The following is a 16,272-nucleotide window of genomic DNA, read 5'->3' on the forward strand; positions in this document are numbered from 1 at the left end:
TTCCCCATAGAATCATGGACCATGTCCTCTGCATGTTACATACTTACATACCCATTTTAGGCATCTCAAAACATATATATACATATCCGTTACATAAGACATGACATGACATGACAAACACTCAGAAACTATGATGTGATCCGTTTACAAGCAAGAGAACGACAATAATGCGATTGTAAAAATAAATAAATAGATTAATGAGAGTAGAAGATTTATGAAACTAAATAAGCGAATAATAAAAATAAATAATTTTTTTTTTAACAAAATGAAAAAGTTGGTTGGGGTAGTAACAATGTTACTAACAAGGTGTTAGTCTATGAACAGAACAATTAAATAAATTGGAGAAACACGTGAATATGTGAAAAGAAAAAAAAACAATTTGAGAATCAAAATGTACTGCTGCTTTCGCTTTCGCTGACAGAGATTGAAGGGCCTTCAGATTTGACAAGGTGAGGATTGGGTACTCTGCCTCTGCTGCTGATATCCAGTCCCTGGAAGCGGCCCAGTGGATCCTGCAGCTGCTGTAGGTGGGTGGCAGCAAGTAGAGGATGAGATTGGTGGTGGTATTCCGGATGTTGTTGATGGTTTGTAAAGAAGTTTGATTGGTGGTTGTAGGGAGAATGGTGTTGATTTTGATGCATTCCTAGATTGTAACCATCTGAACAGCTTGCTATTTCTCCTGTTGCCATTCTCAGTCTTTCTACTTCTTGCTTCAGTGCCTCGTTCAGAGCTGTGTTTATGTTTTAAAAAAAAAAAAACAGTCACATCATGAATGCAGGAAATAACATTGTAATTTGAAAAGTAGGATGCTGTAATAAACAAATCAATTTATGTTTAGGAAGCTTACCATCGCGTAAATGAGCTTGTTGTTCCATAGCTTGTAATCGCATTTTAAGCTCTGTGTTTTCAGAAGACAGGCCAGTTGTATCCCTCTGTAAAATCAAAAGTTTACATATCAAAATAAACATGTTTACAGAATGAGGTTATGTACGTGGCATCTATCTGCTAGTGGATAGGCATATAATTTGATAATATTCATGGTCAGTGTCTGTGTGTGTTTATATAAAAAAAAATCACCTGAAAGAGAGTCAATTGTGCTGAAAGGGTGGTTGCTTCTGTTTGCAGGGTTTGAACTTTTCTCTCAAGTTCAGACATATATCGTGCCTTCCTCTCTTTCGAACGAGCAGCAGATTGTCGATTTGCCAAAATCCTGTAATTGTATTTGTATTTGTATGCTACAAACCATTAGATGATCTGAATCTTCTAAAGGATGTAACAACTAGCAAATCATGATGAGGCTCTTTATCTTAATATAAAATTTCTCTAAGGAGTGCTGCTAATGCAACACAAAAATGGTCTCTCACCCTCTCTTAGCATCTTTTGTTTTCACAAGGAGGCATATGCTAATTAGATTTATACAGAAATTAGCATGAAATCTTTTTGCATATAGCTTCCAATAATAAACCAAAATTTGCTAATGATGAATATGAGAGTTTATAAGAAAGGAAGGCTAACATTAAACATTTGAAGAGAAAATCTAACAGTGATATACATAGAGGTGACTGGTGAACTTGGAGGTTGTTGATAATTAGTTTATTTGAATTATTCATTTGTAATACACCTTTTTTTCTGATACATCAGGACTAACTTCAAGCCATTGTTCAACCGATCATCAGACTTGTAAAAGTTTACAAACGTGCAAACTTGGGAATCAAAACTTTGGCAATCACCACAAGTTTCTGCTTACATTTGGTAAAAAATATTACAAGCCTTTTTTATTATTAATAATATGTTACTTATTTAGCGATTATTTCTAATGACTTATTCATATGGATGATAACCTATTAATCAAGTAAAAAAAAAATCCAATTTTAATCTATCCTGAAGGATTGAAATCCAAATCCAAATATCTAACAGTTATGTCATGCATTCATATTTCTATAATATACGATCGCATCAGTTGTTCAATTGGAATTAACTAAAGCATTAGATTTGCAAAGATCCGCATGGAATTAGCTTCCTACGTTTTATCTCACCGTTGACCGCTCCATCCATATCTTAAAGCGGTAAATCAAATTACTGATAGCAATAAGTTTAGCATACCTCTTAGCTCGCTTGGGATCAACAGTCCACAATTCAGCAAGTTTATCAGGGGCCATTGCCTTCTTAGCTTCTATGCTTTCACTCAAAAAACTCGAACTATCCACTGAATTACTATGACGATGTCGAGGTCTAGTACCGGTCCTTTCGCCATCATCACCGCCACCGTTATGATCCTCTGAAGGCCCACCACCGCCACCAGCATTGTTGATCCGACCGTTATCCAGAGCACCACCATCGTTCAAATTGGATCCGAGCTTCTCAATGTCCATGTAAGTACAAAACAGATCTTCCTCAGATCCTAGCTCTTCGAAGCTTTCAGACGGTGCGTCGTAAGGGTCTGACGCCAGATCTAGATCGTCCGGTAGCCTGAAGTTCACCTCGGAGTGTGCCCGTCGATGATGAGACGGCCTAAACGGAAACGCCGCCGCATTTTGCGGCTTAGAATTTAGATTCGACGGATCTTGCATTTCAACCAGTCGCGTAGAGTCTTCACCTTCTCTCTACAAAATCCTGTTTGTTTGTGTGTTTTCAGTTGTTTGCTTGTCTGAGGCAGAAGATGATGGGGGTTGTCTGGATCTCGTTTGTAATTAGATAATTCGGGTCGGCTTCTCATTTATTTGGTTTGGTTGACTTGTGCTAATGGGCTTACCGCTTACTGGCTTGGTGCAATAAGCCGGTTAGAGTTGGTTTCTTAACTCATAAAATTAAAAAAACAACGTTTTTGGGCTAGAAAGGCCAAAATCCTTTGTTACATATCATACTCGGCCAATAGGCCTATCACTATCCATCTTACCTGCTCCATATCAAGTGGCTTGTGTCATTAAGATAATGTAACTCAACTAAAATTAAGAGATGTAAGAGATTAATGAAACTAGAATTCAAATTTCTTGTCCAATTTAATCCAGATGACAAAATAAATAAATTGAAACGGCTTGATTATCGGGTTAGAATGTCAACGATGTTATTTATCAAATATCAAACGTAATTAATAAAATAATTAGTCCATATATAACGACTGTTCTCAACTAATTTTCATATATGTAAACAATTTATTAGTATCATTGCTAATACTACACATCATTCTTAATATATGATACAGACGGGTAAAATCAAATGTTAATTAATTAATTTCAATTGTTGAAATTGTTTTCATTCTTAATATATGACATACACGGGTAAAATGTATGCTTCAGTGAATGTTGTAACAAACAAAATCAGTATAAATTTCAATAGAAGATATATCATTGAATATATTATATGTTTGTTTATTTCGACTATTATTAAAAAGTGTCAAAACCCATAAAAGATGTATTTATGAAAATTATCCTATAGTATCTAACTATCTATTTTCCCATTAAAATAAGATTGCCGTTGGACATATGTTCTTGTGAAAAGAATATGTTTAAACATGTTATACAGTTATAATAATATTTAAGAAGATCGTTAAGTTTTTATACGACAATATTTATACCAAATTCAAGTTAATTCAATATATAGCCTTCCTTGCAATTTCAATTTTAATACTTTAAATGTAAAATTACACAAAAGAAAGGGGACTTTTGTAAAAATTTAAAAGTTAAGAACGACGTGTGAGGTTTAACAAATAGACGTTTATCTTACAATTGTATATGAATTGGATGGACTAATATTTATTGTCCATTTAATTTTTTATCCATAACATATTTGTGATTTTGTCGCTATATTTAGATTTGGACTGCATGATAATTACATGCAAACAAATATTATCGTGTACTTTTTGCAACTTCAACTTCCCAAAAATATGATGATCAATATTGCATGAAATCCGGCCGTCCGTTTAGGAAGAAGACTCCTTATATTCGCTTCTTAATATTTATGTCTTTCCAAGTCATCTGACCACGACCCAATTACTATAAATTCCACCCTAATTAAGCTCCCCATATCCAATAACATCTGTACAAAACAACACACCTCCTACAAGGAAGAGATCCACCGCCGGCGACCACCGTAAGCGATGGCATGTTTGGGTATTCGTTACGGACTTAGCAAATCCACTGCTGCTTTCCTTAACGATCGACGGGATCCGATTTCCGGACTCAAACGCCTTCATTCTCCCTCAATCCCCAAAGTCGCCGTTAAAAATAGTGTGCAGAGAATCTGGGCTGTGGCGGCGGTTGTTTCCGATCGTCGTGTTTCTAATCAGGTTTCCTTTTCCATCGACTCAGACCTAATGCTGGCTAACAGATTTGTAAACGACGATAACGAGTTTGATAATCGTGCTACCGAGATCTCTAGTGTTCCGGACAAATTCGAGGAGTGGATTGAAGGTTCCGTTACGGAAATTGTGAAGAACATAACACAAGCTCCGTTGCTGCTTCAAATCTACGCCAACGGCGAGGTGAAAACGAAGATGGCGGTGAAAGCTGAAAGCTGGCTGGATGTGATTACAGAGAAATCATCTTCGCCAGACGGGATCATACTAGTGGAAGAGCTATCGGAGAACAGAGATCATATATCAGAGCGTGAACTCAATGAAAAAGACGGGACTAGGGCTTTTGGAGTACTGATTCAAGGTAAAATCAAAGGAAGAGATGACTGTAAGTCCGCGTGTTATTTATTGAAAACAAGCAGCTTTAATGGTGGAGAGATGGGGTTGATTTGCAGCCATTTTTGTTTGATGAAGGTGAAGAACTTCTGGGAAAGTGCATCCTCGCAGTTGAATAGTTGTTGGCTGGTATAACGAAGGCCATATCCATATAGAATTTGATGGACAGTTTTAGGTGTAAATAATATAATTTCGAAATAGAGTGGGGGTATAAGGTGTAATAAACATAATTTGTTTGTTGAATAGTAAACAATGATATTGATTTTCTAAATTCTTATTGCGTGACAGAATAAAAATATGTTAGAATGGCAAAAGCCATATTTTAAATTTTGAAGATTTCAATAATTAAATAATTATTGTTAACGGTATTATTAGAGGTATCGGTTTATCAAACAGGTGTGAAGCAGTGTAACCAGCCTATATTGGTTTTCATCGGTCGATAAAGGCTTTAATATCATGTGCCAATCCAATTTCCAACATCTAAAACGTAACTTGATTATATCTTATCGAATCACAATCAATTTGATCCAGTTTCATCAAAAACCGATGTCTCTTGTATCCGGTTTTGAATCGGATCCAGATCAAATATGTACAAGTGTTACGACTTACCACCTAACTAATATTCTATTACAAAATTATGTGACATTTTTAAAAAACATATAAACATAACTCACTTTAGTAATATGGTCGTAGAATTTTTCATATGTTTTGGTTGTTGTCATGTGTTATATATATATATATATATATATATATATATATATATATATATATATATATATATATATATATATATATATATATATATATATATGATGAATTTATAATTGCATATAGTTATTCTTGCAAATATACTCATCAAGATTAGTCATATTTTTGTTATTATAGTTTTAAATTTTATATTGACATCTTAAACTTAATTAGCTTCGAATTCATGTAAAATGTACATACTACATACCACACAAACACAATCCAAGCAGAATTATTGTTTTAGCGCCAACCTATGACTCAAAAAAAATACTACTGAAATCAAGTTTGAAATACTATCAACCGTAAGACCATCCGTTAGGTCGTCCGGTATGGTTGCAACGGACAGGTTCGTGGTCTAGCTGGCCATGAACCACGACCGTGCACACCATCTCGGTGGCTAGTGGTGGTTCGTGGTCGTGACGAGCCGTGGTCGGGACAACGAATGCAAACGGAAATTGTGATTGGGTGGCACAGTAACGGTCATATTTTAGGGTTAAAATCTTTTTTTTTTAATTTTACTATTCAAACAACATTGAACCACTTCTATAAATACCACACTTATTCATTCATTTTACTCACACGATTCTTTTTTCTTCTTCTCACAACCACACACTTCTTTTGCTTCATAAACTCAAAGCCAATGGCTCCTAAAAGGATGAATTGGTCAGAAAACGAAGAAGAGAACTTAGCATTAGCATGGGTAGCTGTTTCAGAAGACCCAGAAATACCTCCTATTTTTTGGGTAAAAGTTGGAAACGTTTTCCATGATTTAATGGGTTGTCAAAGTCGTAATCTTGATGAAATATGTTTCAAGTTTCGTGACATGAGGGTAAAATGCCTTGAATTCAATGAGATTTATAACTTTGTTATAAACAACGCGGACGAAGCCGACTCGTTTGTTGTGGCTATGCACCAACATGAAGACACGAAACACACGTCGTTTAAACACGTTAAAGTTTTGCGAAAATTAAGATAGTCCTCAAATTTTAGTCATTAAAAATAACGGTTTAAAACTAGTTTAAGTTCTTTGTGGTTGCATTTTTATTTTTTATTATTAATATTTTTTTATTTTATGTCGTGTGCTTTAAATTAATGTAATTTTTGTTTCATTGAATAAAAAACTAATTTTAAAAAATATATGTTTTATTGTGTTTGTGAATTAAATTTAAATAAAAAACTAATTTAAAAAAATATATGTTTTATTGAATAAAAAATATGTTTTATAGAATAAAAAACTAATTTAAAAAAATATGTTTTATTGTGTTTTAATGTATTTTTGAATTAAATTTAAATAAAAAAAATAGAGGTGGAGTGGTGTGTTTAGTGGTAACTATTTCATAGTTAGTGATAGAGAATGTGGTGCTGATGCGGCACCCACCACATATGTAGTATGTGGTGGGTATAAGATCATCCGTTATACCCACCACATACCACATATGTGGTGGGTGTCACATCAGCACCACATTCCCCTACCACTAACATGGGATACCTACCACTAACACACCACTCCACATCATTATTTTATTTATTTTTAATTCAAAAAAACAATAAAATTACATTTTTTATAATTAAAAAGCATTCGTTTTTTTAAACTAGTGTTTCATTAATTATAAAAATAAAATTACAACTTCAAACTACATTACTTAGTTAATTTAGAACAAAAAAATTTACATTAATTAAAAAAACAAAGAAACATACATATAAAAAACCTAATCGTCGTTCATGTTATGTTGGTACAAATGTTCCGCAACATCTTCTCGACGATTAAACACGTTTCATTGTTATGAATTTCAACAACTCGCTTTAAAAAAGCATTCGTTTCGGATACGAACTCCTCAATTGGAACAACAACGTCGTTCGGATCATACGTGCAAATCGCTCGACCTTCATCTTCAATAATCATATTATGCATTATAATACATGCTAGGACCATTCGTTTAATTCTTTCTTTATCCCAGAGTCGTGTAGCATATTTCACTACATGTCATGTCTGCTTAAGGACTTCAAATGCCCTCTCGATATCCTTTCTCGCCGATTCCTGCTTTTTTGTAAAAAAAAAATTGTCTTTTCACTTCGAGGAACCGAGTATGCCTTCATCAATGTAGAATAATCTGGGTATATCCCATCACCAAGGTAGTAGCCATATTTGTATGTGTGCCCGTTCACCGTGAACGTCATATCAGGTGCTTTGTCAGTCCAAATATCGTTGAAAAGTGGAGGTTAGCATGAGGTGTAAGTTTTGGTGAAAATATAAGGTTTATTTATGTAGTGAATTGAGTTTGGAAAAAAAAATAAACAAACGGGCAAAATAGCCGTTCAACGGCCAAATAAACCAACAACCAATCACCTTCTTCGTTTGATTTCATCGTCGAGAGCATGGATGAGCACGACCACGGAACGTCGGGGTGGTGTGCACGAGACTTTCTCGTGGCCAGCTGGATCACGATTTGCTCCGTGGTATGTATACACCCACCACATACCACATAATTGGTGGGTGCCACATCAACACCACATTCTCCGATCACTAGCATGGGATACCTATCACTAACACACCACTCCACCTCATTTTTTTTATTTAAATTTAATTCAAAAGTACATTAAAATCATTTTTTAATACTAGTTTTTCTATTAAATTAAAATACCAAATTACATTAAATAAAAACTACATTAATTGAAATTAAAAAATAAATAAAACTAACAATAAAAATAAAAATTACATTAGTTAAATAAAAAAAAATTTAAAAAAAACATTAAAAAAAACTAAAAATTCCAACCATAAATAAAATAAACTACCCCCTACGCCTACGTCGAGCTCGAACCGACTCTTTCATCGCTTGAAAAAGTTCCACAAAAGCGTTATCGGGCTTGCGATTTCTGTAGTTTGGAGGGGTATTTTGGTTGGGATCCATGGTTTTTGGTTGTAAAAATGTAGTGTGTAGTTTGTGTATAAAGAAAGAAAAGAATGGTGTAAAAATTAAGAAGTTAAGGTGTTGTATTTATAGGTAAATAAAGTGGATAATTTTTTTTTAAAACCAAAGTAGCCGTTGAACAGCTATAAAAAATGGTCAAATGTGGGCTCGGATTCTATTGGGCGTTTACGTCCGTTGTGTGGAGCACGAAAGACCACGAAAACGAGCTACCACGAACCAACGGGGCGGTGTGCACGGCCGTTGTTCGTGGCCAGCTCAACCACGACCGGTCTCATGCTAGGTATATCATATGGCCTAAGACACATTTTACTGGTTTCATTGATAACCTAGACACCTAGTCATTAACGAACTGATAAGATTATTTACTGTAAAACTTATTATTCATCTCATGAATTCATTTAATGACTAGCATCCATATCAGCAAATCAGAAAAATGTTTGTTTTGAGAGGGGGGGGGGGGGGGGGGGGGGGGCGGAATTTAAAATTTCTTATAAACTTGAAAAATAACGAAGTTGTTGCTCGTTTATGTAATTATTCTAGTCTTAGTTGGTTGCATTTTATATTCCAAAAAATATACAATACAAAAGGATATCAAGTTTTACGATAAATGTAGCATTGTATACACATCCATCTCATCAGCCCATTTAATGACGAAACAACATTGTATACACATCCATTTCATCAGCCCATTTAATGACTACGCGTCTAGTTCGGCAATGAAACCGACAAAATATATGTTATAGGGAGAAAATGATCAAAGCGTCAATTTTTGTCACATCCATCTCATCAGTCCATTTAATGACTAAGGTTCTAGTTCAACAATGAAACCGATAAAACATATGTTATAAGAAGAAAATGATCAAATCCTCACTTAATTTTTGTCACATCCATCTCATCAGCCTATTTAATGGCTAAGCATCTATTTCAACAACGAAACCGATAAAATATATGTTATAGGGAGAAAATGATCAAATAATCACTTAATTTGTGTTTGAGTTATTCATAAAATAGGATAAAATAATAAGACGTTTGTGGAATTAGGTCAACAATAAACCAGGAAAAAAATAAACAAATTGTCACTTTTGCCGGTAACTCATGTTTTTCATAAATAAATTTTAGTTTGGGACTTATTCCCAAATTAAAACAAAATATCGGTACTTTAATTGAGTATTCCTATAAACATAATTTAATTACCATCTTTAGAGCTCAAATAACATATCAATCAACTTATTTTAATTTGAATGCCATCTTCACAGATCTTTTGATGATCGACTATTTTTCCACCTCTAGTAAAATGCCTTAAACCAACAATTATCTATCACAGCGTCACTTTTGGAGTCAAGATTTTCTACTATTCTCCCAACCCCATGTCCCATGACATACACAATTCCACCACCTCTAATAACAAATCTACACGACGACTATATTTACACAGACCAGATTTTGAAATTACTGATATACCCCTCCCCTGTACCAACCTAATTGGGGTCATTACATTAGAGCCAATTGGGTGTTGTAATTTTAGTTGAAGCTAGATTTGAGGGGTGACTAGTAGTAATATCTTGAAGTTTGGCTAGAGACCGGTATTGCAACTTAACACTCTCCGCATTATCCAATGTCTTCACCACATACCTGTAAAAAATAAAAAATGTAATCATTATTTTATATATATATATATATATATATATATATATATATATATATATATATATATATATATATATATATATTATAATGTAGTTTAATCACTACAGGAAAAAAAGAAGTTAAATTACTAAATCCATAAAATGATGAAAAGAGGCTGACCATCCGTTTAAGCACTGGGTGGTTACAACAGCTTGACGACCAACAAAACGTGGAGGCGTCCTTTTGTTACCCTGCATAAATTATTTTTGACAAATTTTATAATCAGACAACACTTTATCCATACAGAAGAGCTTGATGAGTGTAAAAAAAAACAACAACAAAGAGGGCTGGCTTAGATTATAAACTTACCTTGATAATAACACGATCAGCCACAGTAAAAGGGAATTGAACACCTCTGCATCTCGAATTCGAGTGGTCCACTACTGTTAAATCACCATAATTACTACTATTCTCCTGAATAAAAATGAAAAGAATTTGATTATCATTTTCAGATATTATTTACAATTAAGTAAACAAAAAACAAACCTGGTCAAATCTATTTCTTCTTTTGGATGCACACTGACTTTGCAATTCTTCTTCCCTACGATACGCATGTACAGCAGATCGCAGACCTACACAATTAATAAACTCAAATTAAACTAAAACACTTTGCAAACCATTAACTATAATTGCTAAATTTTTCAAACTGCATAAATAAGCCTATGATTAATAAACAAATCAATGGAAGTGCGCTGCTATTTATTGCATGATAAGAAAGCATTCGAATTCTACAAAACAACACAAAAAAATTTCTTACTTAGGTTTGAAGCAACTGAGCCTTCTGAGACCGGGTGTGAACACGTGTAGCATGCTTTCTGTAATAGAAAATCACCACATTTTTTTATAAATAACATCATAACATATTTTCCAAGTATTGCACACGCCATATACGAATGCTAAAGTCTTAAAAAGAAAGCTAATTAAGAAAACAACAATAATTAATTGGTGAAGGGCTTATAAATGATATTTTACAATAACAAGACTTGAAATTACTTACCATCCTCATAACATGTTGCATGCCACCACTACCAAAAGAATGCCCACAAGGCAATATCATAGCATCATCCATGAGTGTTCCACTGTATGAACATAAACAATGAAAATGTAAACCATAACAAAATACTAATAAAACATGACTTTGTTTTAATAAATCATAGTGATAATTGAAAGAATTTGCATGAACTCACGTCAAAGGATCTGAGAGTATAGCCCTTAGTGACTCCCCTGATCCACCTGAATTGGGAACATCTTTTCTTCCACTAAAGCCACACCCATTTTCAACCAGTATATCTTTGATCCCTGCTCCTCCTGAACCTTCCATCCCTTGAAGATACTGAGAGTAGTACAATTCACCGGTTGGGTCTGCAATAGTAATAGCATTTTGGTACTGGCATAACTGTCCTTGCTGATGATTCTCATTAGAACTTGCTCTTCCATCATTCATATCAGTTCCTGACAGCAACACCATAACAATTCCTTCCATTGTTAACAACACTCAATCATACAAGAGGTTTAATGGAACATCCACAGTCTAAACGCCCCTTGATGTTATATGTCTTCTCGATAGAATGAACAAAAACAGAAAATGGAGTGCGGCGATAATTGCTTCAAGACTTACCAATGGAGGAAAGATGATTCCTTTTCCCATTTCCATTTTTCTCGTCGCTGATGTGCCCGCTAAGATTACTTTTGTTAGCATCCATAATGTTGTTTACAATTCCAACCACGTGACCATCTCCACCCCCATCATTCATGTCGTCATCGTCCTCTTCTTCGTCATCATCACTGTCCGATCCATCTCGGCTAGGAGAACTGGAAGCCCGTCCATTTTTGCCATTCCAGTCCTGTATGCCACGGTGGTAGGCGGGGACAGCGTCGCACATGCTCCGGCGGAACTCGGTTGTGGCTTGCGGTTGATAGTGTCGATTTTGGTGTTCGATGAATCCGGTAAGCTCACGGGTAGTCTTGTTAGTGTTGTTGTTAGTCGTATGTCCGGCAGGATGGTGGTGTAGGTGCTGCTGCGTTGGGTTACAGCGAAAGGCTAAACTGGACTCGTCTTGGAAGAGGAGCTGAGGGTTGTGGTTGTCGGGACGGTGTGACAGAACTAAAGCAATCTCTTCGGAAGCCATGTTGAAGAACAAAGACAAAACTGTAAAACCCTAACCCTAATTTTGTTAATTGTGACGGGGATTAGAACGCGATTGAGTTTTTGGGTTTTACCTTTGGTAGGGGGTGGTGACCGGGGTGGGACACTCCGTTTCTAGAGTTTGTTTTTGGTCGGAGACTAATTTCATTTTTAAAAAAAAAAAAAAATTGTTATTCTCATAAAAATCATAGAGTTTTCGGTCCATTTTTATCTTTATATACTTTTTTTAAATAGATTCATTATATTAATTTCATAAAAAAAACCCTTAAATTTATGAGTATTTTATGTTTTTACCCTAAATATTTTTTTTACCCTAAATTTTTTTTTACATTATATATATATATATATATATATATATATATATATATATATATATATATATGACAAAACTGCGAAAATGGTCCCTATTGTATGCATTTTTTCTGAAGTTTAGTCCAAACCTTAACTTTTTGGTTTTATGGTCCTTTTGATCATATTTTTTGTGATTTTGGTTCCTTGGAAAATTGAAAAGACTAAAATGTCATTTTGATATATTTTTTACGTTTTTCTATTTAATTTAAAGAAAAAATAAATAATTAATTTACGCTCACATATCTTTCTATTTGTGTGTGTAACAGTGAAATGACATTACGTTTTCAAACCCCACATCTCATTCCTCCCATTTAACCTCACTAAACACATCTCCGCCACCAGCCACCTTCATCTCCACCAACAATAAGTCAACCCCCACCTCTGACACTTTCGCGAACACAACCAGTCACTTCTAAATCTCCGCCATTGTCGTAAATCTCCTATCTTTTCGTATGATTTTTTTCCTTAAAAATACCTGATAAATCTAGTTTTGACAACATCTAATTAGGAAAGTGATTTGGTAAGCTTTAGAATTGGGTTAACGATGGGTAAGGGTTCAAGTAGTGGAACGAAGATAGGTCTGTTGGATTAAGATTAAATTTAAATTTGAAATGAAAACCTCGACAAGAATATGGAAAATCTTTCGGAAATTCTGAATCGCAAACTGGATTCACCAACAATTTCTCGGTGGCTCGTATATTGTTGGATGTCATGTTTAAAGGGAAAGATTTTATTTAAAGACATGGCTTTTGTATTAATGTTGGGGTTTGTGATTTTGATTGCTTTCGTTTACTAATTTAATTGATAATTTAGGAATAATGAAGATGGTAAGAATCAGTGAAATCAACAACTGGTCTTTAAGAATAACGAAGATGAAGGCAGAACGGTGGGGACAAAATACATTCAATAGAAGCAACTTGATGGCGTGTGTTTGTAGAAGATGACTAGTAGAAGCAGGTTGATGGTGGCTTTGTTTGTTGCAATATCAAAAGTTTCTCTTCTCTCATACATTTATCGAATACCTGGAGTGCATCACTTCCCCCCCCCCCCCTTCTATAGAACACATGTTAAAAACATCCTCCTTTTTATCTCCCAATTCAGTAGATAAGAAAACATCTCTAGATGAAGATATGAAATTAGTTCATATAAGCAATATATATGTGAATACCCATGTTTTGTGAGCTCGATGTCATTTTGATTGGATTCGTAGGCAGTAGCTTGCAATTATTGAAGCTTTTAGAACATCCAAGATAAGTGATTTGTAGGTGAGCGTGTAAGAAACAATGACTATAAGGTTCCAATATATGGGTGAGGGGTTAATAAATAAGTTGGTACAGTAGCCCTCCTTTTTCGATCGTATTCTCAAAAAGAAAGGAAAAAAGATCTACGAGTTCTTATCTTTAGCAAATACACAAAAATTTTTGTGGGTGTCTTGGATGAATAATTCACAAACATCTCCATATATAGGGTTGTTGGAAGTCAGTGGTGGCACTGGTGATAGTGAACAACGGTGGTAGTCGGATATGGAGGAGATGAGTGTGTTTGTTCTTCAATGTGGGTGTGGAAGTTCTTGTGAGAGAGAGAGAGAGGTCTTTTCAATATTTAATAATTATAAAATATTTAAAAAAAAATGAAAGAAAAATAGAAAATAAAAACCTCACGGGTATTAAAGTCATTTCATTTTATTGAGGGACCACATCCACAACGAAACTAGCTTAACAGGACCATGAAACCAAATTATGTTTGGACGAAACCTTAGAAAAAATGCATACCACATGGACCATTTTTGCAATTTTGTGTGTGTGTGTGTCTCTCTCTCTCTCTCTCTCTCTCTCTATATATATATATATATATATATATATATATATATATATATATATATATATATATATATATTCCATACTTAGCATATCAGTGTATAGTAGGATATCAATCCAATAGGCTAGCCTTGGTACCTTCGACCTGTCATTACAATGTAGAAAACTCACGTCGATCCGCTGATAATCAAATGACTGCTTGGACCGTCGAACTGGATAACCTCGCGCCAACTAACAATAAATATAATTTTAATCAATAATTAACCCGATAACCCAAAATACACTTAGGTCAAACTTGGCCAACCCTGATCAAAGTCAAAATCAACGGTCAAGGTCCAAAAGTCAAAATTTCTTCCCAGCGGAGTACGCCTTGCGTACCAAGAGAGTACGCCCAGCGTACTCTGATGTTGACCAATAGTGGGGCGTTGATCGCGTACGCGCAGCGTACCACCATGTACGCCCAACATACTCAACCCAGTCCCAAAACTCTATTAAGAGCTTATTCTATTATGTTCTTACATCCAAAACTCATATCCAAGCTCAAAATGTTGTACTAAATCATAAAGAACGTTAACACCATAAAAACCATCAAGTTTTCAGGTTTTTTTTTTGTTTTGCCCAAAGTTGAATTTTATATCCATTTTTACCCTCATATTTTCCAAAAAATATTCAGTTTTATCATTTTACCGGTGATAACAGCTTTTCTAGGTTACCATTATATTAACTTTCTAGAAAAGCGTTTTAAGCTTACTATTTTTTTTTACGTTTTTATCATTAATTTTATAATTATTTTACGTTTTTACCATAAGTATTTTTTTTTCCATATTATACGTATTCATGCGGAAAATTGTATTTATATACAAAAAAATATTAAATTAAATATTTTATTTACATTCTTTTTTAATGTTATTATATATATATATATATATATATATATATATATATATTGTAACGCCATATTCCGAATTGTTTCTTATGTGGGGGTGGTAACCCAAAGACCAAGTATCATCAGGCTTAGTGTCTTTGAGGACAAGAGATTTAGACCAATTTGGGTGTGGGTAATGTAATTTGGATGATCTGGTAGTTTGGTCTATGTTTTGGCGCCAAGGGGTATTTCGGTAAAGTGTTAGGTCGAGCTTTTATGGATTTTGGATTTTTGTTCGGAAAATCGTAAGGCAAGGATGAGTTGATAGAAGTGTAAAGCTTCTCATTACCTTTTAGTGGATATAAAAGACGTCAAAATCAGAATTAGAACGAAGAAGTTATGCATGTTTGAAGTTTGGTAGGTTTTGGGTTGTGTTGAGTACGTTGGGCGTACAAAGGGGAGTACGTTGGGCGTACTGAGGCACCATGAGTATGTTGGGCGTACGCAAACAGTGCCCAAGCCCTATTTTCATGGTTTGAGCCTATTTAAGCTCCTTAACTCCCCCAAACCCACTCCATTCTCAACCTTCACTCCTCCAACACCCCTTCCATGAAACCCTAACCCTAGTTGAGGCTTGTGTTTTCTTCCACCACTTCTACTTCATTCGTGTCTAGCTCTTTTCAACCTATTTGGAAGACATCGATTTCTCTATTCCTCAATTTTTCATCTTCTTCGATTTAGGATTGCACTTTCCATTTTCGATTGAAAGTTGGTGATGTGTGTAAAACCCACTAGTTTTAAACCTACTTTTAATTATCAAATAACACACAAAAGGCAGTGAACCTATCAATTGTGGTATAGCTAAATAAGCAGGGTATCGAACACAGGGAACGGCAAATTAAACTAAAAACTAATTTAATCTAATTTAATTAAAAAGCAGGGGTTGTTCTCTAGTTTTACAAGACTAGAAACTTACTAATTATAGCTAGAAAATAAAGACTTTGACTAGATTCAATAACGGAGAAGTACTTCTATTTAGTTCA

At 34.6% G+C, this 16,272-nt stretch overlaps 2 protein-coding genes across 2 annotated transcripts; both read right to left on the bottom strand.

The window, feature by feature from the left end:
- Positions 1-233: 233 nt before the first annotated feature.
- LOC145088680 (transcription factor RF2b-like) lies at positions 234-2,689 on the bottom strand. The gene is made up of 4 exons (XM_079027068.1): positions 2,104-2,689; positions 1,078-1,210; positions 848-932; positions 234-730 (listed from the first exon to the last, which is right to left on the bottom strand). The coding sequence occupies exons 1-4, from the start codon at positions 2,568-2,570 to the stop codon at positions 387-389; spliced, it is 1,029 nt and encodes a 342-aa protein (XP_078883194.1). The 5' UTR covers positions 2,571-2,689; the 3' UTR covers positions 234-386.
- A 6,873-nt stretch (positions 2,690-9,562) lies between these two features.
- On the bottom strand, positions 9,563-12,310 carry LOC145088681 (U-box domain-containing protein 62-like). Its single transcript, XM_079027069.1, has 8 exons — positions 11,669-12,310; positions 11,238-11,502; positions 11,048-11,129; positions 10,808-10,865; positions 10,537-10,622; positions 10,360-10,464; positions 10,171-10,241; positions 9,563-9,996 (listed from the first exon to the last, which is right to left on the bottom strand). Exons 1-8 carry the CDS (start codon positions 12,177-12,179, stop codon positions 9,861-9,863), a joined length of 1,314 nt encoding a protein of 437 aa, XP_078883195.1. The 5' UTR covers positions 12,180-12,310; the 3' UTR covers positions 9,563-9,860.
- Between the last annotated feature and the right edge of the window lie 3,962 nt (positions 12,311-16,272).

This window comes from Lactuca serriola, chromosome 2, assembly GCF_051521515.1.
Source record: "Lactuca serriola cultivar US96UC23 chromosome 2, Lser_US96UC23_V15, whole genome shotgun sequence".
NCBI lineage: Eukaryota > Viridiplantae > Streptophyta > Magnoliopsida > Asterales > Asteraceae > Lactuca > Lactuca serriola.

Bases quoted from the DNA above. Each gene is read 5' to 3' on its own strand.
- LOC145088680 (XM_079027068.1), bottom strand. From the start codon at position 2,570: ATGCAAGATCCGTCGAATCTAAATTCTAAGCCGCAAAATGCGGCGGCG. The intron at 933-1,077 runs GTGATTTTTTTT...TTGATTTTACAG, and splicing joins CACAATTGACTCTCTTTCAG to AGGGATACAACTGGCCTGTC. The intron at 731-847 runs GTAAGCTTCCTA...ACATAAACACAG, and splicing joins ACAAGCTCATTTACGCGATG to CTCTGAACGAGGCACTGAAG.
- LOC145088681 (XM_079027069.1), bottom strand. From the start codon at position 12,179: ATGGCTTCCGAAGAGATTGCTTTAGTTCTGTCACACCGTCCCGACAAC. The intron at 11,130-11,237 runs GTGAGTTCATGC...ATGTTCATACAG, and splicing joins ATACTCTCAGATCCTTTGAC to TGGAACACTCATGGATGATG. The intron at 9,997-10,170 runs GTCAGCCTCTTT...TATTTTTTACAG, and splicing joins ACCCAGTGCTTAAACGGATG to GTATGTGGTGAAGACATTGG.